This window comes from Anabrus simplex, chromosome 1 (genome assembly GCF_040414725.1).
Source record: "Anabrus simplex isolate iqAnaSimp1 chromosome 1, ASM4041472v1, whole genome shotgun sequence".
Lineage (NCBI taxonomy): Eukaryota > Metazoa > Arthropoda > Insecta > Orthoptera > Tettigoniidae > Anabrus > Anabrus simplex.
Window position 1 is genome coordinate 634,463,013 of NC_090265.1, and position 24,691 is coordinate 634,487,703.

A 24,691-nucleotide genomic window follows, 5' to 3' on the forward strand; every position below is an offset into this window, starting at 1 on the left:
TTTTATAGCTGACGATCGGATAGGTGTTCTAAATTTAGTGATATTGGGCGGTTCCAAAAGGGAGTGTAATATTGAATATTTTTACGAGAATTCTTTTATCGCATCACTCTAAGAAATTAATAAAAAGAGGGTCAAGCCTGCCATAAATGTCACTATGTTGGTGTCAATGTAAGGTATTATGAAATTATTCCTATCAAGTTTCGCTGATTATTTAAAATGCCTTTAATCGAACAAGTATCTCAGATATTTAGAGTAGGGTTTGAGCGGTAGCGTAATATTGTAGTAATGCATTTATTTATTTATTTATTTATTTATTTATTTATTTATTTATTTATTTATTTATTTATGAGTGCCTCTTTCAGCGGCGAAGTTCTTGAGAGTAATAACAATACCGGGAGGGGTACGATGGCCGACCTCGATGGCGCAGTCGGTTAGTCGTTGTCTATTTGCTCCTACGATAGTGAGTTCGACCCTGGCTGAGATCAGTGGCTTTTGAGGGTACGACAACTCCGTCGTTTGTTTCTACTATGTTAAAGAACTTACACGAGACGTTTCTTCTGGCGTTTCTTAAATTCATAGCGGTGGAAAAGCCGTAAAAATAATATTATTTATTATAAGAAATATAATTTTCTACTCTTCTGGACCAAGAATTACGCTATTTATGAGGATGTAAAGCGAATTGACTGTACAATTGCTTGATTAGTTGTTGTTTCTTCCGGTCCAATTTTCATACATATACTGTATTTTTCTTTTAAAATTGTTTGTCTTATAAGCCTTATTCTGTAAAAGCTCCCTCTGTGGATGAGTGTCGGTCTCTTTATCCCAAGATCACTAGATCAAACCCAACAGAAGTCACAGAATCTTTGAAAGGCAGAAAGAAATTCATTCCAACTCTATGGCATACGGCATCGGTACGTAAAAAGGTTTCTGGTGTTTTTTTTTAAAAAAAAGCTTCAATTTCGTACCCTGAAGGGGTACAGCGCGCCTCCTAGAAGATTTTTTCAGGCCAAGAAGATTTGTGGAGGTGCTTGAAGGTATGGAGAAGATGGGGGGATAGCGGCCGTGGCCTATACGAGGATCTGTCCCGGCATTCTTTTCGCAGGATAATGGAAAACCATGGAAAACTATTCTCAGAACAGCCGACGGTGGGGGCAAGCCCCTCCGCTTCGCTTCACAAATGAAGAGCTGCAAGGCTGGTACAAATAACCGCTGTTCAGCCGAAGTCTGCTCTACTCGGTGCACCGTCTGTGTTTATCCGGCAAAAGTAATTAAAATTGACTGTCGATCGCCTAATATAGTTCGAGCTTCTCTACCGTTTGGTAGAATAAAATGGAACTTTGAAATTGACACGAAGGTAGTCTAATTGATGTTAAATAAAATGCCTATAACTTAGGGTGAGGCATTATTATTATTATTATTATTATTATTATTATTATTATTATTATTATTATTATTATTATTATTATTATTATTATTATTATTATTATTATTATTATTATTATTATTCCACCGCTTTTCCCACACCTGTGGGGTTTCGGGTGCGAACTGCGTCGCACACGTGGATTTGGTACTATTTTATGACCGGATGCCCTTCCTGACGCCAATCATTTGTGAAGGGATGTGATTACTATTGCGGTTTCTGTGGGGGTTGGGAGTGTGGTGTGCTGTCTGAATTTAAACAGGAGAGTGTTGAGACAAACACAAACACCCAGTCCCCGAGCCAGAAGAATTAATCAGATGCGATTAAAATTCCCGGCCCGGCCGGGAATCGAATCCGAGACTCTCTGGACCGAAGGCCTCAACGCTGACCATTCAGCCAGGGAGTCGAACTATTATTATTATTATTATTATTATTATTATTATTATTATTATTATTATTATTATTATTATTACTATTATTATTATCATTGCATATTCGTTATCAGATAATAGGTTGTTTGAAAAATGTTATGTCTGTTTTGCTCTTAACCTTTATCGCTGATATGTAAAATGTTATTTTTACATTCAACTATCTAGTCGAGGCGGTAAAGACGCTTTCGGCTCTCTCAGAAGGATGTGGCTTCGATTCGCCATGAGGGAGTCGAACAAGTTAGAAACGAGATTATTATCTTCTTCTGAAGAGGCAGACGGCCCTGTTGTCCACTCAGCCTACATCAGAAATGAGTATCAAGTTATTTCTTGGGGACAAAGGCGCACACTATTCCATTTAGTGTCTAGATAACCGATAGTGGAAGTCTTTACTTTTCAAGAGAATGGTTTAACATCGCACTAAGGTATGTTTTGGGTGACGGAAAGGGATAGGACTGGCAAGCAAGCGTCCGTAGCCTTAATGAAGATTGAACATTAAGCGCTGCCAATTGTGAGGTTCGACTCATCACCTCCCGAATGCAAGATTACAGCTACACTGTCCGTACCACGCAGTCAACTCACTCTGTTGTCTCTTAAATTTTCAGCCCAAAGGCTGGCCGGATCCTCAAAATGCACCACCAAATGTTGTGCCGTTATAGGGAAACAGTAAAACCCGATGGCAGCGCTATAATGAGACATACTCGGCATGTTGAAGAGTGAGGTAGTTTCCCATTCCTTTCTTTACTGCACCAGAAATTGCTATTGCAGCTAGACTAGCCTTATGAGTAACCCTTCATAACATTCAGACTAGTCATGCTCCTAATGTCCCGACTGTCACAGCTATAAATGAGGCTACACTTTACTCTGGTCTGTGCGAAGAGACAGATGCAAGAATAATGCATCCATCAAGAAATAGCAACTCGCTCGGTCATATATAGAAGTTAGTTGAATGATTTTTCTTCCTTGGATCCGTAGAAATGGAACACCCAGTATTAATTCCAGAATCTTTATCTGACTATTGTGTCCATTAGTTTCAAGTTGTAAGATAATAACTTATCCGTCGTGTCCTGTCAGTAAATATTTTTTGAGTTAGACAGCGACAAAGGAATTTTGTTAATCTGTATATGTGAACTCCGCTCTTGTCTTTGTAATGTATGTTTCGTGTTAAAGTGTCCTCATAGTTTAGTCTGAAACACAGCTCTTGTTTTGCAGTAATACTGTGTTCACGTGGGAAGGGACAGGACATTCCTGTCAAGTTTGATATAGGGTTAGGAGCCCTAAGTTCTGTACTCGTCACATTAACATGTACTAACCTGCCACCCACAAGACTCGTTCGAACTGATAGAGCTTGCTGTTGCTGAGCATTAGCTCCATCGTTGAAGGTTAGCCTCAGAGGCTGACAGCGCGGGTTTTCCCATCACATTGTCCACTAACATGCCAAAATGATTTATATTGTTCAAAATCTTGAAATTTTTTTCAGCTCGCCTCACAGGTAAACGTTACAGAGTATATTATGCTCGACGTGACTTCATTGTTGTCTTAAGAGGACCAGGAATATTCTCAGAAGGCCTTGGAACTGGACTCGGTGTATCGATATGCAATATAGCCCCAGGTGATCGTGGATCCGGATATCAGTATAAAAATATCTAATAATATTCAGATAGCTATCGTTATAGCATTTTATCTTTGTTTAGGAAAGGCGTGTTCGCCAAGTAACTTCATTGCTGGCCTCTCACTAAGGCGGCCGCAGTTTAAAACAGTGTCACAACTTTGTGCTTCAGATTCCACACAAAACTGGATATCTCATGACTATGACTACGATTTCAGTATTACGTAAAGGTGCAAGCACGCTTTTTTTTATTTTCTTGGGCAGTCATAGACCCAGACATAAGTATACCAATACCTGATTTTATTTCGGCTGTCACGGACTTGGACATCACTATAGGAGCCAATAATTTCAGTCAGGCAGTTGTGAACATGGACATCTGTGCATCAGCATAAAATTACTCAGAAGACAATGGATCTGAACACCAGGTACCCGTTGCAGTAAACTCAGTGCTGTAACCTCACTCATTCTCTGGCGTTGAGAGTGAAGGTTTTGTGGATGGTTTTCCCATATTCTCTCCAAGGAAAGGCGGGGGTTGCCTTCCTATTTCTAGTACTGCGGCTCCTTTGCAAGTATAATTTCTTTCAAATGAGTTATAACAACAAATTTTCACAGCAAGCCGGTCTGAGTGGCTCAGACTGTTAAGGCGCTGGCTTTCTAAGCCCAAGTTGGCAGGTTCAGGACCGAATCCAGGATCAGCTTAGTCCGGTAGTATTTGAAGGTGTTCAGATACGCTAGCCTCGTGTAGGTAGATTTACCGGCACGTAAAAGAACTCTCGCGGGACAAAATTACGGCACCTCGATGACTCCGAAAACCGTAAAAGTAGTTAGTGGGTCGTAAAACCAATAACACTGTATTGCTTTTACAACAGCTTCAGACCTTACAGCAAGTAAACAGTGTTTCGTGGAGCAAACTAACAACAAGTGAAACTCAAAAGTGAGTGTGTGTTTGTGTGTGTATGAGGAGGCGGGTGGGGGAGAGGATAATTCTTAAGAGCAGGAAAGAATACTACAGAATTTTAGAAATGGATGTAATGAGAAGATGTTGTACCATGTGAAGGTTGACAATGTACTGATTAAAATTGAGAGAGAGAGAATGGTATTAATAGGAAAGAGTAGAAAAAGTTGACTTCGTATGAGCAAGCTAGAAGAATGGATTAAAGATGTTGATCGATAACAGTATGGAATGGAGAACTCCCTGGAGAAATGATCTTAAGGAGGGAGGCCAAGGAGAACATAGGGACAAGAAATACTAGGAAATATGAATATCAGACAGCTGAGGAAGGCAATGTTCGTAATACGACAAAATAGATTTTTGGATGTCGGAAACAGTTAAAACTGTAAGGTACCCATTCGATGACGAGGACAGCTATATTCTAAAGATACCGCAGTAGCATAAGTTATAAGGCAGATCTATTTCTTCGTATGCATGAGAAAGTCCGGCCCCGCGACTGAAGGGGGCAACGCATCCGCCTGGCACCCAGCGACCCCGGGTTCGATTCCTGGCCGGGTTAGGGGCTTTTAATTGTAAATTATTAATATCCGTGATCTGGGGACTGGGTGTTTGTGCCGGTCTTAACGTTCCTTTCCTCACATTCAATACTCTACATTTCCGCAATTCCACTTACACGCATGTTCATATCATATGGTGCAAGTAGGGGCAAAAGATCTCTATAGGTCGACGCCCAGAACAAATAGCATTAAAAATGCATGAGAAAGAAAGAATTTGGGTTACTGTATACAGAGTTACAAGCGGGAAAGAAGCTACAATACCCATCTAAATTTAAAATTATTAACCAGTGTAAGTTTAAGGAGGGACCGACCAAAAATGTGACTTTTCAATTTACTTTTTCATTTAAAATTAAACTTTTCTCTTTATAACAGTGCAAATTTGTGTTAATATCTGCAATGCTTTCGGAGTTTTGACCAAAAACGTGAATCCCTACCCAAGCAAGCCTTTCAAGTATATTGAATTGAATATCTTATACAGCGTGAAGGATAATCTACAACTCCTTCAGTAAACGGGCATATTTTCTGCATAAAGGCAAACCTTGGTGATTCCTCTTTAATATTAGTCAGGTGTGAATTAAAAAAATAAATGTACCATGATACACGAAATTGAAAATGCCTTCACCTTCGGAAAGGTGGCAGAATGCCATTCCAATGCATGCAATTATCGATATTTCAAGCACGTGAAAACGATAACCTGCCTTTAGTGTGTTAAAGTACTGAGTTCAGCTACCGAAATATTGAGGGCCAGTAGTTACTGGTGAAATTGTTACTCACATAATATTCCAGATGCTTATTCTTGACAGTCTTAACGACGGCCACAGGAGTTTTGACGACAGGAGCAGAAGAGACGTAGCTTGCGAGGGCCGGAGCAGCAGCAGCATATCTGTTTACAGGGAGCGAAACATCAACCCCAGAGTATCCACCAAACCCGATACCACTTCCTCCTTGCGAGTAGGAAGCTACAGCAGGGGCAACAGCAATGGCACCACCTCCGTAGGAGAGTCCATGGCCTGAGGAGTAGGCAGGGGCGGCGACTGCAATGCCAGCTGATCCGTGTGAGGCACTGTGACCGGCGTATCCGTGGGAAGTCGAGTATGAGGATACGGCAGGAGCAACGGCAATGCCTGCTGCACCAGAAGAAGCAGAGTAGCTAGCTAGTCCGTGTGAAGCGGACAATGTGGCGATGGCTGGGGCAGCCGTGACAGCAATTGCGGGACCAGAGGAATAGGTAGAGGCATACTTAAGACCTGAGGAGTAAGAAGACACTGACGGTGAAACGGAATATGTAGCGACTGCTGGGGCTGCAGCTGATGCGTATTTTACGGCGCCACCAGCCAAATAGGAAGATGCTGTAGGAGCGGCGACGTACGACGATACAGCAGGAGCTACTGCAGCAGCATACTTGAGGGCACTGCCAGTGGAATAAGAGGATGCAGCCGGACCAGAAACGTAAGAAGAGATGGCGGGAGTCACGGCTGCGTATTTCAAACCTGAAGATGCGTAAGATGCTGCTGTTGGAGCGACAACGGACAGACTAGAGTACGTTGGAGAAACGGAAGCGAGTTTAACAGTCTGAGCTGAAACGCCAGAATACTTAAGACCAGAGGAAGCTGAGTAAGATGCGACGGAAGGAGCGGCGGCAGCGGCTGACAAACGGGAACATAAGTCACATGGATTTTGAGGAGCCGCATACTTCACAGCAGGTGCTACGGAGTAGGATGATATAGCCGGAGAGACAGCAGCGTAGTTGAGGGCTGCACCGCCTGAGTAAGAAGCTATAGCAGGGGAGGATACTGATATAGCTGGAGATACTGCAGCAATCTTAGCAACAGGTGCAGCGGCATAGCTAGCTATGGCCGGAGCAGCTGTAGCGTAGCTAGAAATGGCAGAGATTCCTGAAGAAATTCCTAGCGAAGCTTTCGAGCTGTATCCCGCCACTACTGGTGCGGAATAAGCCACAGCTGGCGCTACTGAGGCGACCTTGAGGGCGGCACCGGAAGAGTAGGAGGCGAGCCCAGATGAGGAGAGATAGGCAGCTGGACCTCCATGGTTGTGCCCGTAGCCGATGTGTCCGCAGCGGAGGTTGTGCTCGTATTCTGGGTCATAGAAGGCGTCAGTCCGGACAAATAAGCTGGCGAGTAGGCAGCCTGCCAGCGTCAGAACCTGCAACAGCCGAAATTAATACCACTCATTAGAGACTCCACCAATTTATTTAAATACATTTCACGGTCTCTCACATACACTCACCGTCTCTACGAGCATGCTGAATGCATCCTCGAGCGATGTAGAAAAGAAATGCAGTTATTTCATTCCTACACATCGTTATTTCTTATGTATTGCCATAACTCTAAGTGTTGACAGAGACGAATGGACGGTTGAGATCATGCTGTTTTAGTTAAGCCGAGACCCAGTAGTAATGAGTTCTATCCAAAGTGTCTTTGATAAATTATTACTTTCCTTTACTCCTAAGATTAATGTCATTGGAGGGAAAAGTCCCTTTTTATAACGTATTTAAGTAAGTTATCAGTGGGCAATGATTGGTTAATGTCAGACCTTTGCAAGCGTCTATTGCTTATAGATACAATGGCTGAATTATTTATAAAATGTTATAACTCTTACAAGTCGTTGTTTTTCACGTAAAGGTCATGCTGAAAGGCCAATAATGAAAAACCTAATATATGTATATTTAATCCTCTGCTCAGCAATTAAATATAATTATGAATGTCGCGTCCTTTTCAAATATTAGTGTTGTCAGTGTCGAATTTATACGGAATAAGATGGCTATATTGTAAGGGACGTGTAACTTTAAGCTTGCATTCGGGAGAACTAAATCACATTTTCTGCGAATCCAGTCGTCGGCAGCTCTGAGATGATTTTTCCATATTTTCCATCTTCATACCATGCCTCTTTGTACTATCGCAGAAATTAGGAGAAAGTTTGTGTCGTATTATGCTTAAAGTATCCTTTTTGTGCTTGTACATGAAACAAGCAAGGAAACGAAAAAACAAACTTTCAGTTGTAATATTGATATAAAAGACAAGGGACGCGTATATTTACAAATATACTTCGACATTTCAGGAATGATGGTACTGTAAAAATAATATATATTTTGATGGCGTTCTGACATGTAAGCTGCAAGTGTCAGTTAACCACTACACTGTCAACATCCACTTGCAAGCTCTTTATCAGGAGCTGCAGGCTTTTACGTGGAGTAACAAACTACAGAGAAATGACATTCTCGCACGACCTGTTCGGGATTGGGTATCTCAGTGAGAAGTTTGTGAAAACGTCATTGATTTTCCACATCTCCCTTTCGTAAAGGGAATATTTGTCATATTAAATACTGTATTAAAATACGTTAGTCATGGTGTTCATAGGATGACTTTTCGTGAAAAAGTCGTTCCTTAACAATTCATTGAAATAGCGCGTGTTTTCGGGACTCGAAATGGAGTCCTTCCGGATTTCTGGACATGTGTGATGCGATTGAGAATGGCCACCTCTCGACATCTTATGGTGGAAATAGTTTTAGTAGGAGTGCCTTTTGTTCAATGTTGTAAAAACGATCTGTCTTGCAAATGGCTTGAAAATGTTAACCAACGATTAACAAACAAAAACATGAACCGAAGCAGACAAATTAGTTGAAAATTTTAACAATATTCTTAATATATATTTTCGTTTTGGATTTAGTCCTGTAACGCTAATTTCAAATGATGTAACGTTCTCGGTTGAGATAACAACTGAATATCCTTCAGCAAAAGGGTTCGTTGCTACGGTAACAGAGTATATTTCCAATATCTGTGATCTCTTCTGTTCGTGATAACGTTATGATCTGAACAGTAATTCTTCTAAGAGGTAGACCAATGAAAGGTGCCACTTTCTGCCAATTAAACCACATGACTGGCAACTTCACTACTGTTTCCCTATAGAACATCTTAACTATGTATTCCTTCGTCTTGTTTTTATTTACATTGCTCCGGTGCAACACAATTTCCTCTGAAAGATTAGCCTGTCATCTTCCTCAGTGACGTAGACCTACATTCATAGATCCCATTTTATTTCATGTGCCACTCCATTTTCGTTCGTCATTTACAACATAAGATCTAATGTACAGCTAGTAATATTAATATAAAAGAGAAGGAACGCATATTATATTTACAAATATACTTCGACATTTCAGGAATGATAGTGCTGTAAAAATGATATCTATTTTGATGGCGTTCTGACATGTAAGCTGCAAGTATCAGTTAACCACTACACTGTCGACATCCGCTTGCGTTATACGTTATTCATACCGTACTCATTTTAAACCAGCTGTTGTTGAAAGACTGAAGGATTAGTTTTCGTTACATTTGGAAATAGCCTAATTATAAAATGTAACAAGAGTGGGTCGCTAAATGTGAACAAGTCAACGAGGCAGAGGAATGGTAGATATACGCTCTTACACAAGTTTTTCGGCCCTTTCAGTTACTACTTGAGGTTAATATTCTGAATCCAGCCTGTAATTCTGTAATTATAAACACACAAAGTTTCAATGATGGCGATTTTGAAATCGTAGAGTCATTTATTGCAAATATATAAATTATTGAAAGAATGCTCTATATTCACTGCATTTGAATAAATTTGTAATCTGAACAGTGAGTGAACAGTCCGACTCGTTGGCTGAATGGTCAGCGTACTGGCCTTCGGTTCGGAGGGTCCCGGGTTCGATTCCCGGCCGGGTCGGGGATTTTAATCGCTTCTGATTAATTCTTCTGGCTCGGGGACTGGGTGTATATGTCCGTCCCAACACTCTCCTCATCATATTCAGACAACACACTACACTACCAACCACCACAGAAACACGCAATAGTGCTTACATCCCTCCATAGAGGGTTGGCGTCAGGAAGGGCATCCGGCCGTAAAACCATGGCCAAATCCACATGTGCGACACAGTTCGCACCCGCGACCCCACAGGTGTGGGAAAAAGCGGCAGGAAAAGAAGAAGAAGAAGAAGAAAAGAAGAACAGTGAGTGAACACATCTGTGTTCTTTATACCACAATAGATTCTACCGACTTTTCGGAATTTAAAAATTGTTTACTACTATTGATCTTTATTTGCGGTTTATAATTTTAATCAAACACCGATGATACGATTTTGAGCATCGAAGTGTCAATGATTTGATGGAAAAGGTCGAAAAATCAAACCATTGTTTTCGAATGAATGATTTCGGATTGCCAATTTTTGCCGACGGTACACAAAACTTCCGTCTTCGTTATAAAGATTATCTCCTCTCCTCTCTTTCAGTTCTCTTGCCTAAAGCACAGCATTATCTATAAAGACTGAAGTAGTGCACTGTCTGCTATGCACAGACGCTTTCTTGCCGATTTTCTTACAGTCTAACCGTAAGATGAAACAGATAATACGCTTCCTTGCCATACATTTGTTTCAGCTGTACTGTATTTGAGAGGAGCTCTTCGTATGGCACTGCACATTTTTTTGGCCTTGGCCTACCAAGCGACCGCTGCTCACCTCGAAGGCCTGCAGATTACGAGGAGTCGTGTGGTCAGCAAGACGAATCCTCTCGGCCGTTATTCTTGGCTTTCTAGACCGGGGCCGCTATCTCACTGTCAGATAGCTCCTCAATTTTAATCACGTAGGCTGAGTGGACCTCGAACCAGCCCTCAGGTCCAGGTAAAAATCCCTGACCTGGCCGGGAATCGAACCCGGGGCCTCCGGGTAAGAGGCAGTCACGCTACCCCTATACCCCGGTGCCGGCATGGCACTGCACATTAGCGTAATATAATACCTGCACGATTTATAGTCAATGGAGATTTGTAAAGAGCGGCGTGATTAACAGTTAATTTGGTGGACACTGACTATGCATCTCTTGACTGATTAATTTCAAGAGCATGATATCTCTGAGATATCGTCGCTTATTTTTCATCAAGTGGGTGCAGTTTGAATCCAGGCTAATGGACACGAAAACTATGAAACGTTCCTGTGGTTAGATTCCAGGTATAAACCATGACTTACGATCACCGATTTAAAGTCGCGTAGACCTGCAAACCTGTTAATTCACACCACATATTATGCTGAAGGAAAACTTGAGTCGTCTGATTGTGTTGCGATTAACAAAACAGCTTAGGTTTTCACAGCCGACGTTACGATAATTATTTTTTGCACTCGAAGAACGTGATCCAGCTGAATTTCTTAGAGAATGGACCCTTGAAACCGTCCGGCATAGTCTCTGGTGAAATGGTAGGCGCCAGGAACCTCATAGAACCACGGTCTGCAAGTCAGGAATTTTATTTCTATATTCATCTGTTGCTATTATCCCCATGCAGCTCAAACCTTGTACACGAATTCGATGCTACTTTCTGAGAAATATTCATGACTGTTTTCTGAGGTTTCTGTACGTTCTGATACATTATTTTCAGTAATGAACCTTGCACCAGGAACTTTAGATTTCCACTCACTGAAACTTAAGTCCCTATAGGAATGATCAAAAGCTGACATCTGAACACTTGAGCTACAGAATAATTTGATTTAGTGAATGGAAATCATACAGTATTGGAAAACGCCGTGCAGTGGTAACAGTCCGCCATAAAAGGGGATGAGAACAATGAAAAATTAGGATATGAACCAACTCTCTAATTCGCAGTTTTCATGCGTATTCAATTAGAACAAGTAAGGTAATGTCGTTGTAGATGAAGTCTGTGGTGCAGATGCCTCGAAAGGTGCCCTCACGACGTCTTGAATCACAATTATGTTGCGAAACCAAATTTTTCGATCATCATCAGTCATGAAATATTAAGACACGTAAAAAATTGGATGACAAATTTTTGCACGAATTAATACTCCATTCACTTTACACCATCGTTTGAAAGTAAAATTCGAACTGATACCAAACCGAACGATCGTGGAGACTCCCATCTGATGAATTACGTTCACATAACTACATTGCTTTCCTTTCCCGGCGTTGACTCTGAATGAAAAGTGCGAGTTAGCGGATTGGCTCCTGGCCTCATTTTAATTGCTCTGATCCCGTTTATCACCGCCAGCGATTATGTAACAGCAATATTCTTACACTCTAAATATTTTTCTTTCTGTGTATATGTTTAAAAGCAAGGGCAATGACAAAATTATTAACCCTGACCTAGAGTAACCAGACGTCCCCTTTGTAACGAGATTGTCCCTTATTTTAGTACCTCTCCTTTTGTCCCGAAAAAAACGTAACGGGACGCATAATTGTCCCGTATTTTTCTGTCTACATTGACTGGTGATAAAAATACTATGTAAAACATCTAAAATCGGAAACTGGAATGGTGCCGCACTCTGTCGGCAGTTTTCCTTAACTGTTAAGCTTATTGTTTTATGCAGTATATAAGGCAAGTATCTCGTCATAACATTGTGTCAAAGCCATTTTATAGCTGAGTCAAACAATTTTATACTTTCATTTTCTGTAGCAATAAAGCATTCAAGATACTATACATTCAGTAGAAAAATACAAAAATGTGGGTGAAACTCAGCTGAAATAGATTTGCAGCCATCTATATTTTACTCGATTGGTAAATGAACTTATTAAATTATGATATAATTGAAGTTTCCTTATTTTGTGAATAAAATATGGTTTCATTTGTTGCAAAATTACCTGTGTTTGGGGTTATTAATTACTTTTTCTGCATTCACTGGAATTATGATGTAACATGTTACAGAACTTATGAAATCATTTCGTCGAAATATTCAAAGAAAGTGTCCCGTTTTTTTCTGATTCTAAATCTCGTCACCCTACTTTAGCCCACATTTTTTTAAAGCTATATAGGTGAAAACCATTTTTGTTTCCGACATAAGGTCAAGGTGTAGAGTGTAGGTATTGGTAAAGATGTAAGTGAAGTGTTTAGTACTTAAACATTCTCGCCTCTGGGCTGAAATATTACACTGACGAGTGGTTCAGCAGAATACCAATAATTAAAAGCTTTTATTCCCCACCCCACAGGGGTGGAGCGGGTCTCTTAGAGGTTGACGCCCTCTCTCTGGCCAGAAGATCTGTGGTGGTTTCATGCGAGCTGATGGATGAAGGAGAATGTTCGATAGAAGTGTACTACAGAACATGTTGAATCACACGATTTATAACGTTTGAGAGCTGGTATTAAAATAAGAAGCTTGTAATAGACCGAATATATATTTCTTCATAAATTAACATTTGAATTGACAGTAAGGTTCCACCCAAGGAAACGAAAGAAAGAAAGAAAGAAAGAAAGAAAGAAAGAAAGGAGGCAAGTTGTTAGTCGCGATGACTTGTGAAATAGCCTACTTGTTGTTTATCAAGGTCCTCTTGCAAGGTTGTTGGAGCGTTACCGGTTTAAGACCTGCGAGTCACTGACCATATAACTACACGAGGTCCCCGTCTTCATTTACAAGTACAAACAGACGGCCTTTAAAATGGACCGCGTGTTTTTAGGTTTTAGCGGTGAAATTTATTTTATCCTCTTGGCATGTAATGAGTACCAAAGGAGGATGGTATGCCTTTCAGCGTTCAGTCTGCAAGTCTCTGTGTTTTAACTAAACGTCTCCACTATCCTCTATTTGCAAACTAGCTCTTATCTCGTCGAATTCCAAACCTCTATCGTTAAATCATTCAGAAGTGAGTCTAGGCAACGCCTCCTTGGTTTCGTGGTCTCCTTTGCCTCTTGAGCTCCCTATGGCTGGGTTCTGGGTAAGCTACCATCCTCCATTCGCTTCACATGATCCCACCACCGAAGCCTATTTATCCATGGAGCTTCATCCATCGTGTTCATTCCTAACATAGCCCTTATCTCCTCAGTCTACGTACCCTCCTGCCATTGTTCTCGCCTGTTTGTCTGTTACTTCTGACTTATGAACAAGATGACCTGAGTCCGCTCACCTATCACCCCCAGACAGCGAAGTCGGTCTGAAAACAGACAGATATAAAGTTTCGTCCGAGAGCTAACTTGTTACATTTTACTGTTGACCGCAGCTACGAGCTTATTTCACTACCTTCGCTGCACATTGATTCAATTTCACTTAGCATTCTTCTGCTAATTAATAATGAAGTGTAATTCCATTGGTTTTACTAGTGTAATTCCATTGGTTTTTACTAACTAATTTTACGGTTTAGAGACGCCAAGATGCCAGAATTTTGTCTTGCAGAAGTTCTTTTACGTGCCGGTAAATCTACCGACACGAGGCTAATGTATTACAGCACTTTCGAAAAACACCGGGACTAAGCTGGGATTGAACCAACCAGTTTGAGTTCAGGAGACCAGAGCTGTATTTTCTGAACTAATTAACCTGGCTATTAATAAATACTAAAGATGTCCAATTTAATGGGGGTTCATCTTTTCGTACCTATTTCACGATGGCAGTCTATCGCTTTTGCCAGACACTAAAATAAGCAGAGCAGGGATTACAGCATATACGTAATATAAACGTTATTTCATTCAAGAAAGGATATCTCAAAACGTTAGGCCTACTACTAGGTAGTTTTACGATGTACTACATAGAGTGTGAGGTCACCTAGAAGAGCATTTCTCACTTCATCTCGTGCTATAACAACTTCCAAGACCTTAGAAATGAGATTCCTCTAACATGTATTCGAGCTCTCTCAGATTTTGTCCTAATGAGGGGTTAATTTCGAGGGATTCTCATCCGGGTTTCCAATCCGTAGATCTGCTACTGTACCGACTTCTGTTACTATCAGTATCGGACAGTTATTTACTTCTAAATTAAGATACTAAGTCTTATTACTGGTCTTTTTCCAATTACTTGGGGTCGGCGAAGCTTAGCTTACGTCTAGTTGCCTTTCTTGGCGGCAACCCTATGTGGAGGGATGTTGTATTTACTATTGCACATTTCGGTGGCGATCAGTAGTGTGATGTGTTACATGTAAATGAAGAGTGTATTAATACGAACTCAAAAGCCAGTCCACGAGCTAAAGGAATTAACTAGACCAGGCTAAAATATCCTATCCGGCCGGGAATAGAACCTGGCTCATGTGAACCGAAGACCGGTACGCTAAACACTCAGCCAAGAAACCGGCCAACATGACACCAAGTATCAAACATTCCAACGGCTTCTGATGGCAAATGTCTGCATCTTATAGACCAGGTGTCCTTTGTAATGTTGAATTTTGTGGTTTACAGGGTGGAGTAAAGAAATGATAACTCCAAAGTAACTTAAATAATAATCCTTCTACTATCATCTGCAAGTGTATGGTATGTGTAAACATTATGAACAACAAGTTTAGTCTACGGAACAATTGATTTATAAACCTGCTTTATCAATACTGATAATCGTCAATACTACTTGAACTTATGTTTAAATGTAAGAATTTGTTTCTTTCAACAATGTAACAGTCTGTCGTGTCTCGTGAATGAAACTTCAATTGATGATCTTTATTTTCAAAAGTAATTTAGGATTATCTGGATTAGAGAAGTCTTTTGAAGGCAAAATCCTGGCAATCGGACGCCTATTAATACTGTTAACCGGGGAATGAGTGTTAAATACCAATCATTATTATCAGTATTAGCTCCGTTGTAATGACCTGTACCAATCCTCCTTGGGTAGAATGATCAGTATTTTCTACATACGTTCGATGAATAACTGAGTATTTGCACGCAGGCTTCTGTACATCGCTATATTTTGGGACTCGAACTTAAAGACGAGTGATCGATGACGATCACTTTTGACAGCTATCTTGGTTGAATTTTTCCTCTTGTTTTCCAACCTACATTTCCGAAACGAGATCGAAGTTAAAGCAAACTTGTAGTTTTACGAGAATGTTGATATCGAGATCATAGCCACAAACCTTCCAATTTTATGTGGAATGCGAACCACGGGACTGTGCGAAATGAGATCGAATCTTGTTATGACTCTCGAAGCATGTATTAATTAATTCTAAAGGTACTACGTCAGAAAGTCATGTAATACAAGTTTGACAAAGACAACATTTACTGGATGACCCTGGTCACCTGAATAAAATAAATGCACTGGGCACCGTCTCTTGAAATTAAATTACTTACAGGAGGAATTTGCAAGAAATGCGGAATGAGCCTCGTTTGTCAGCTCTCCATGCCACCCTATCTTGTGCTAACCTTTTGATTTCTACGTAACTACTACATATACTGTAATCTGTTTGTCATATTCATACCTTTGTCTACCCCTACCGTTCTTACTCTTCCCTCAAATACCAACTGCACAACTCCTGGGTGTCTTAAGATTTGCCCTATAATTCTATTTTTTTCTGGTTACATTTCGCCAGATCGTTCTCCCTTCACCAATTCGAATCAGTAACTCTTCATTCGTAATTCGATCTACTCATCTCACCTTCAGCATTCTTCTGTAACACCACATTTCCAAGTTTCAGTTACATACAATGCCACTCTCTAGATGAAAGTCTTAAAAAAACACCTTCCTAATTCCTGAATCAATATTTGAAGTGAGCAGATGTCTTTTCTTAAGAAAGGACTATCCTACTTATGCCCTCGTTATTCTACTGCCCGAGTAAAATTCATCTTCTTCCTTTAATACTTCATTTTTTAATCTAATTTTCTGAATCATCTGACATCGTTCGACTGCACTCCATTACTTTTGATTTGGATTTATTTCTTTTCATCTTGTATTCCTCCAAAATTGTGTCCATACCATTTAGCAGTTTTTCCAGATCTTCTGCAGATTCAGATAAAATAGCAATATCATCCGGAAAATCTCAGGGTTTTGAGTTCCTCTCCTTGGGCTGTGATTCCTTTTCCGAATTCCTTTTTTATTTCTTTTACCACCTGGTCGATACAAACATTGACAAGGAGAGGGGACCATCTGCAGCCTTGCCGCACTCCTTTATGGATTGTATGTTCAGTACGTCAGCGATTCCGCTGGTGGAATCCTTAACAGCTCTACCATCAGCTGTCATAGATGGCCTAGGCATCACTGAAGAGGCGTACTAGGGAAATGAGGAGTGAGGTAGTTTCCCGTTGCTTTCCTCACCGAGCCAGAGTTGCTATTACATATTAGTCTGCCAAGCCCACTGAAATGCATGCACCAACTGACCCTATGAGCAACATTTTCACACCATTCATAGCAGGGACTGGCTGCATAAGGATTGACATTACTAGCATCGCTCATACCTCAGTCACTTTCATATTGTCAAAGCCAAGGATAAGACAGAGACAGATCTATGAAAGTAACAAAATTGCTCTAGCCTATACCAGAAGACATAGTGCACTGTAAACACTAGGTCCTGCCAGCAAAGGCATCTTTATGGATTACCGCTTCTTTTTACAGATTGTAGATAACCCTTATTTCTCGGTATCTGATCTCGATCATCTTCAAAATCTCAAATAGCTTGGTCCAATCAACGTTATCGAATCTCTTTCTAGATCTACGAATGCCATGCACGTGGACTTGTCCTTCGTATTTCGATACTCTAAGGTAGGACGTAAAGTCGAGATTGCTTCGCGTGTTCCTTAGGAAACTGCTCGTGGGCATAGATCTTGTTCCTTGGCTGCAGTGTTCCACTTTCTAGCGCGCAGCAGTGCAGTGTCAAGTGTAAGGTTCTGAGCAATGACTTTCCCTTCCTCATTGCTCGACTCCCGTTTCCTTCTTCCTTCCTTCAATATTGATTTCTTATAAATCACTCTGTCTGCCAGAATGACATTCTATGAGCTCAAGAGAAAGAGTGAATACGTCTCGAGTGGGGGGATTTTATATTTCGTCCACCTAGTAGATAAATGCTTTGGAATGTAATTTCTTATATCACCGAAAGATTAGTTTCAAAACATTGGAGCCTTCAATTAGGAGAGTTACTTTTTTCTTTCAATAGTAGCGTCAGAAATTTGACACTGTTTACTGAATGACGTAGCACTATGAATACATGCTCATGATATAAATACAACGCTCAAAACTACGGTCGAATTTAAACGTTTCCTTGGATTATATTGAGAATGTGGCTTCTCTAGAAAATCACGATCATTCTGTATGATTTTGTGTGTTAACACATGTACTATGGAAGGCCTTCGGCAATGCAGATCGATTCCCTGACTCAACAGTGTTTGGGGGTCATTTCACTTCAGATTTTCACCCTCTCTTCAGACACATACTGAAATGATTTCTCATTTAAATTGTCTGAAATATATATTATAGATCGTCAACATTCATTAAGAAGACGGCACCGGAAGAACAAGGAAACTATTTTCATCACGTTTCTGTAAGAGTTTGCGTGGAATATGCTTGACGATCTATACTATTGCAATACCAGTATTAATGGTATCTACGATAACTAGTGAAGCGTGTTCAGGACCTGTAATGAGTATAATACTTTTGTTGTGGCATGGGAAAGAAGGAGGGAGACAATCATGATCGCTACTGTCAGTGGCGGAATCCGAAATTTTGATCTGTCGATAGTGCACCCTACAGTCTATTGCACTTCATGTTTGACTTGCGACAGATTGTAATAAAATCTAGCGGCTCAAAACCGCTCGGGAAACCGAACTGTTCACTTGTTTGTTGCATTACCATCACTGACATCATAACGTGACGCAGAGCGTGGGCGAATTGAAATAGAAGTACATGTATCTCACGGAATATTTACTGTTTTAAAAAGGATACCATATGTTTAGGTGAACATTTAATGTACCTAGTTTAAGACTTCCTGTTCATAATTATGCCAGAGCTGAGAGACAGGAAGTTGTTTCTCGTATAACTTTCAGGTCTCCTGTCAAGGCAACGGCGATTCTAATCCATCCAGTCAGATCTAATAAATAACTTGTTCCAGTACAACAGCATCGCGAAGAAATGGGTAAAACTAGCAAAATCAAGCTTGAGAGAAGACATTATACAGGAGAATCGTGGCTTGTGATTGCATTTCCCCAGGGGATGTCTTGTACCGATCCTGTACTGAGGATTATAATGTTTGTGGAACCGTATTTTTCAGTGTCTAACTGCAGTAAAAATAGCAAGCATTAATCTAGAAATCTGTCACGTCAATCTTGCATAGAAAGTAAATGGTGTATGGCTTTCAGTGCCGGGAGTGTCCGCGGACATGTTCGGCTCGCCAGGTTCAGGTCTTTTGATTAACACCCGTAGGTGACCTGCGCGTCGTGATGAGGATGAAATGATGATGAAGACGACACATACACCCAGCCCCCGTGGCAGCGAAATTAACCAGTGACAGTTAAAATCCCCGACCATGACGGAAATCTAACCCGGGACCCCTGTGACCAAAGGCCAGCACGCTAACCGTTTACCCGTGGTGCCGGACACTGCATAGAAATTAGACAGGACAAAACTGGAATATTTTATGGTTCAAATGGGTTAATATCAGCAACTTGTTATCACTGATCCCTCTGTTGAACCTTGATTGTTATATGAAAGAAATTATATTTACTAGAAATATCTATCATTCCATATTTATTTAAACTGCACTGTATGTGAACAACGTATATGGTTTCAAAATTGTTTTCCATATACCTTTGTTACTGCTCACTCATTTATCTGTCGACTTAGAATACTATTTTGCCAGACTGAGTGGCTCAGACGGTTGAGGCGCTGGCCTTCTGACCCCCCAACTTGTCAGGTTCGATCCTGACTCAGTGCGGTGGTATTTGAAGGTGCTCAAATACGTCAGCGTCGTGTCGGTAGATTTACTGGCACGTAAAAAACTCATGCGGGACTAAATTCCGGCCCCTCGGCGTCTCCGAAAACCTTAAAAAAGTAGTTAGTGGGACGTAAAGCAAATATTATTAGAACAATATTTTGAAAATTCATAGAAGCTGATATTTTAATTAATTGTATGTTTAACAGCTTTGCCCATTTCATCTACTGTTATAAATTTGATATTCCTGAGAGATGATTCTGGCTAGGAGAGGGTTTGGTTTGCGAAGTTAGTGGAGTAGCCTTCATTAGTGTATTTGGCATTTACCCAGTGCGGCTAGGTATACAACTGACTACACTATCCCACTTAGTACCGAAGATACGGATAGTGGGATAATGGAAACTTTTACTTTTCCCGATTTCGCGAAGTGTATGGAGATATTTTCTTCTGGAATTATTGCAAATTTTACACATGTGATTCTCTGTCCCCTACTTCCCATCATGATTATGGAGGACGAGAATCTCAAGTGGTGATCGTTCAAGAAAGATGATATCGGGTCTAATTGAGTAATTATTGGGAGAGTTTAGTTTCGAGACCCAAGCATGGTCTCAATCTAATATATTTAATTTACAGTATAAGCACAAGTCTTGTTTTAATTTTACGAATGATTATTATACATCCCTTCTTGAAAATGTTGGTATCATGGTGGGGATCGATTAATAAAATTAATCCGAAGTTCATGTATATTTCCAATATAACATAATTTTATGTTACCGACAAAATATAATACGTGTTTATTTCGATGAATGCGTTTTAGACTGGTAAAGCCAATGAATATAAAATTAATTTTACGGACTTACAGGCCGTTGTCTGATTGGCTTTTTGGCTCCCAGTGTTTCACAAGAGGCTGCGCCGGGCACACACAAGGTCAATTCTCTCCGAACCTTGACACTTTGGGAGCTAGGAACCAATCAGACATCTTGCTACGTTATATTCATCATGTCGCTGCCCGTGAAAGCCTAAGCTTTTATGGAATGCCCAAGTTATTATATTAATTTCAAGCTAGACAACTCTGAAAGGTGTGAGTGACTTCTCAAGAACTCAAATCTTATTTTTCCCACCTGCCTGGCTAGGCTAACGTCCAGGAGTCACCCTGCCATTAGTAATAATAATAATAATAATAATAATAATAATAATAATAATAATAATAATAATAATAATAATAATAATGTCATTGGTTTTTCGTCCCACTGTTTAAAAGTTTTCGGAGAAGCGTCGGTGACGGAATGTTGACCCGCAGGAAGTCTTTTACGCGCCGGTAGGCCTAAATCTACCGACACGAAACTGGCGTATTTGATCCTTGAAATACCACTGAATTAAGCTGGGATCGAACCTGACAATTTGGGCTCAGAAGGCTGGTGTTCTACTGCCTGAGTCCCTCGGCCTAGTGCAATGAGATGAAGAAGAATGATAATAAGAAAACAATGTCAGCAGCATAAGTTTTGTTTAAGTCTCTGCGTGTCTGATGGATAACATGTTCGCTAATTAGCTCTCTAAGTTTCTCCTGTCGGCATCCCGAGTCAAGTCACCATAAGTAGCCGGAGTGTTTAAATTACATATGTCATAATATCTGACAGAAAAAAGGAAAGGATTTTTTTGTGTGCCTAGAAAACGTCATGTCCATATTTCATACAACTGAATAATAAATGGGGATGTGTGGACCTACCTAATAAGTGGGATTAGAGCTTTATAAGACATGAATAGAATGGGTGTATCTCTCTTACAGATTCAGAATACAAATAGTACAGAACAATCGTACTATACTAGTTGGAACAGATCTCTTTCGAGGTTTAATTTTAAGTGTCTTTGTCGGGCGACCGGAAAGTGGAGGACCAACGTTACAGAAGTCTGATGATGGTGCGTTGGTGATGGTTATAGTAATTTTTGTTTAAAAGGGCAAACCAATGGTATTTTAGACCCTCTAATTACGTATAATAGCAGAAGAGTAAAGTAAAGTAAAGCGCTGAGAAAGGCTGAGAAACCCTAACTATCGGATACGTATGGGCATTATAGCCGAATGACATTGTCATTGGATTATCACCAGCGTGGGCACTTTCGAATCCCGTTGAATGCACGTGGGATATTTGGAATTAAAAGTCACAACCTTTTGGTTCGGATACCACGTAAAACTGGAAGTTCCGTACCTTTCAAGTTTTCCACAACATGCAACCTCGACACTCAGGAGGATAGAGTAATTAAGTGTAACCCTAGCCGGTTCCGCTCCCTGGAACTAATCCGATAGGCGTACTCATTCTTGGTGTAGGCTGAGTGAACTCCTGACCTGTGTGCCTGTCTACCAGTGGAAGTCTCGGTGGGCAGACTTTTCGACTTCCTGATGAGTGAACCAAGCTTGCCTTGACCACATGGGGTGGGAAAATTCGGCAGATCTTACATAGATGTATGCGCCTCATAACAAGCATTTTTATCGTCGATTACGATATTAATTTAACAACGGAATCTATTGTATTCCTGAATAGAAGATATCATTTTGTGTTTGAATTAACCACATGTAACGAGATAATATATTCTTATCGATTCTTTATCAGCTTCATTTCTTTGACTTAGAACTTTGAATCTATCACCGTGTTACAAATTCTGAATAACATGCCCGGCTCCTTGGCTTAATGGTTAGCTTCGTTGTCTTCGGTTCAGTTCCTGGCCGGGACGAGGATTTTAGCTGCGTCTGGTTAATTCGTATGGCTTGGAAGCTGGGTGTTTGCCGCAATGCACCTCTCATGTACACACAACACATCACCAACCACCACGGAAACACACAACAGTGAAATATATCCTCCAGATATGGTTGGCGTCAAGAAGGGCCTCCGGCCGTAAGTCACAGTCGAAGATAAATGTTTGACCCCTATCAGTCTCATTAGTTTTTTATTAATTATTAGTTACACAAGTTCATCTGGCAGCCTTGATCATGATCGTTTGGTATACAATTTCTAATCACTAAATTACGTGCCGAAAGGCTGGTTTAAATTCCAAACCTCTCTGCAGAGTTCATATGGAGTGAGTGCATTTGACGCAGCTGACGGTTATTCGTCCGTCGGATGGGGACGTTAAGCCTTGATCAGATCCCGTGGGTTATTCGACAGGAATAAGCTATGTGCCGATACCAGATTCCACCCTCTTCCTGCCTCACCACCATCATCATCACCACCACCATCATCACTCACCTAGACGCATGGGAGTCAAATAGAAAGACCTGCACCTGATCTCTCCGCAAGCCACATTGAAATCACATCATTAGTTACACAATATTTGGAAACTCAATATTGGTTCACTGTTTTTAAATTATTGCCCTCCTTACATCCCGTAAGTGCAAGGTTTATCACGGTAAATTGATACAGTACGTACAGATATGGGCATTTCCAAGATGCTACTGCTTCATAGACTTTAGGACACTATTATAAAATATCAGGAAAGGTTTTTCTTTAGCGTAATAATTACTGCTCACCTTCTATGTCTATCATGAACACCTTGCCTTTATTAGTAGTGTATATACAAGAAATAATAGAGTAGACGGATTGTGTTAATGGGCTATTCGCGTTTTGTACATCTGTCTTGTATCTTGTTATGAAGGTGTTACCACACTGTGCAAATCGCTGTTAGAGTTAATCCACAGAGTAACTTGAGCGGGAATATAACGTGTAATTCATGTTTAAGAAGTATAATCTTAATGATCTCGTATAGATACTTTATACTGCAATGTACTCATTGCCGAACTGAGTACTTAACTTGGAACAAATATCAGAGATGTATCACTTCACTTTGCTTTTGGAAGGAATGCGTACTCATCTGTATTTCAGACCTTCAGTGCTGTCAACCATATAGGGAGCTAATGTGCTGCCTTCTGGCGACACAAACCGGTTACTTTTACCTGACAAATGAACGCTAGGTAATCTATCTTTTATTTTCAATAACAAAAGAAACATGCTTCCTTATTATGTCGAAGTTTACCTGTCATTTACGTAGATTCTTTTAAAGACGTTTAAAATCGCTCTGATGGTTAATATAAATTATGTGGTTTATACGTTTCGACAAATTTACTTTTTATTAGGAAATTAATTTCTATATTAGAATAGCCACTGAATACATCTGTGTTAGCGAAAGTAGTTTTTACCTTCACTCAAATGAGCAAGTGGGCAGGTACGGAGAAGTCGGAAGTACTACGCGTCGAACAATCAGAACTTTTCTTCTCTACACACCAGTGTGTCTGTTCGCAGCGTGTACTTTCCTTTTAATAGCAATCATTTCTCTTGAGATGGCATGTCACATGCTGGTGACTTGGATGAAGTGTTATTGAACTCCACCAAGGAAAATAACAAAATCTCCGGGTCTCTAGATGCAGCAAATCCACGTTATCAAGACAAAGGAAATTTATTCTGCTTCTTAAGAAATATTGCGATTTTTGACCAAAAAATCAAATTTTCAATTTGATCCTTAAAAATTTCCCAACTCGTCCTCTTTCAAATCCCGTGATCAGTTCCCTTTAAAGCAATTTTTTAAGCTCTAAATGCAGTTCGGCTTATGTAGAACAAGCCCACGCCTCTCATGCTGTCAGACAAAATTACCTTCAAAGTTCTTTCGGACTACGATTTCAATAATCTCGCTGGAATATATTTACTTTGTAGTAAGCCTACACTGTGCTTAAGAGGGTACAGACATCTTAAGAAGTAATTTGCAGTTCAGGGCAGTTTTAAGGCAAGTATGCTTTCTAAAACTTCAATATTGCTTTTATCTACCTTAAAACGTTTCCAGCTGTTTGCCATGCATAAAATGATCCTTGCGACAGAGTTCTTATCGGATATGCTAACAAATTCCTTCGGCACTTCTCTTCTAAGGAATGACAAAGCTACACATAGTAAGAATACAATAGGTATAATATCAACAGTGACACATATCAATGCGCATACAACCTCATCATTTAGTAGTGGGAATATTATTTACCCACAAACAAATGCATAAAAACGCACAGCAGTGCAAAATTATGTACACAAAAATGTTCCACAAACGGTAACGTGGGGGTCCACGAGCACCCCAGTCACTTTAACTAGCTGTTTACTTCTTCCAA

The 24,691-nt window shown here is 40.3% G+C and overlaps 1 protein-coding gene across 1 annotated transcript in view; it reads right to left on the reverse strand.

Annotated features, from left to right (window-relative positions):
* LOC136871461 (uncharacterized) overlaps positions 1–24,691 on the reverse strand; it is a 46,290-nt gene that overhangs the window by 12,724 nt on the left and 8,875 nt on the right. The window contains exon 2 of the mRNA XM_067144983.2: positions 5,741–7,129. Coding sequence (XP_067001084.2) covers positions 5,741–7,129 — 1,389 coding nt within the window. The remainder of the gene's footprint in view (positions 1–5,740; positions 7,130–24,691) is intronic.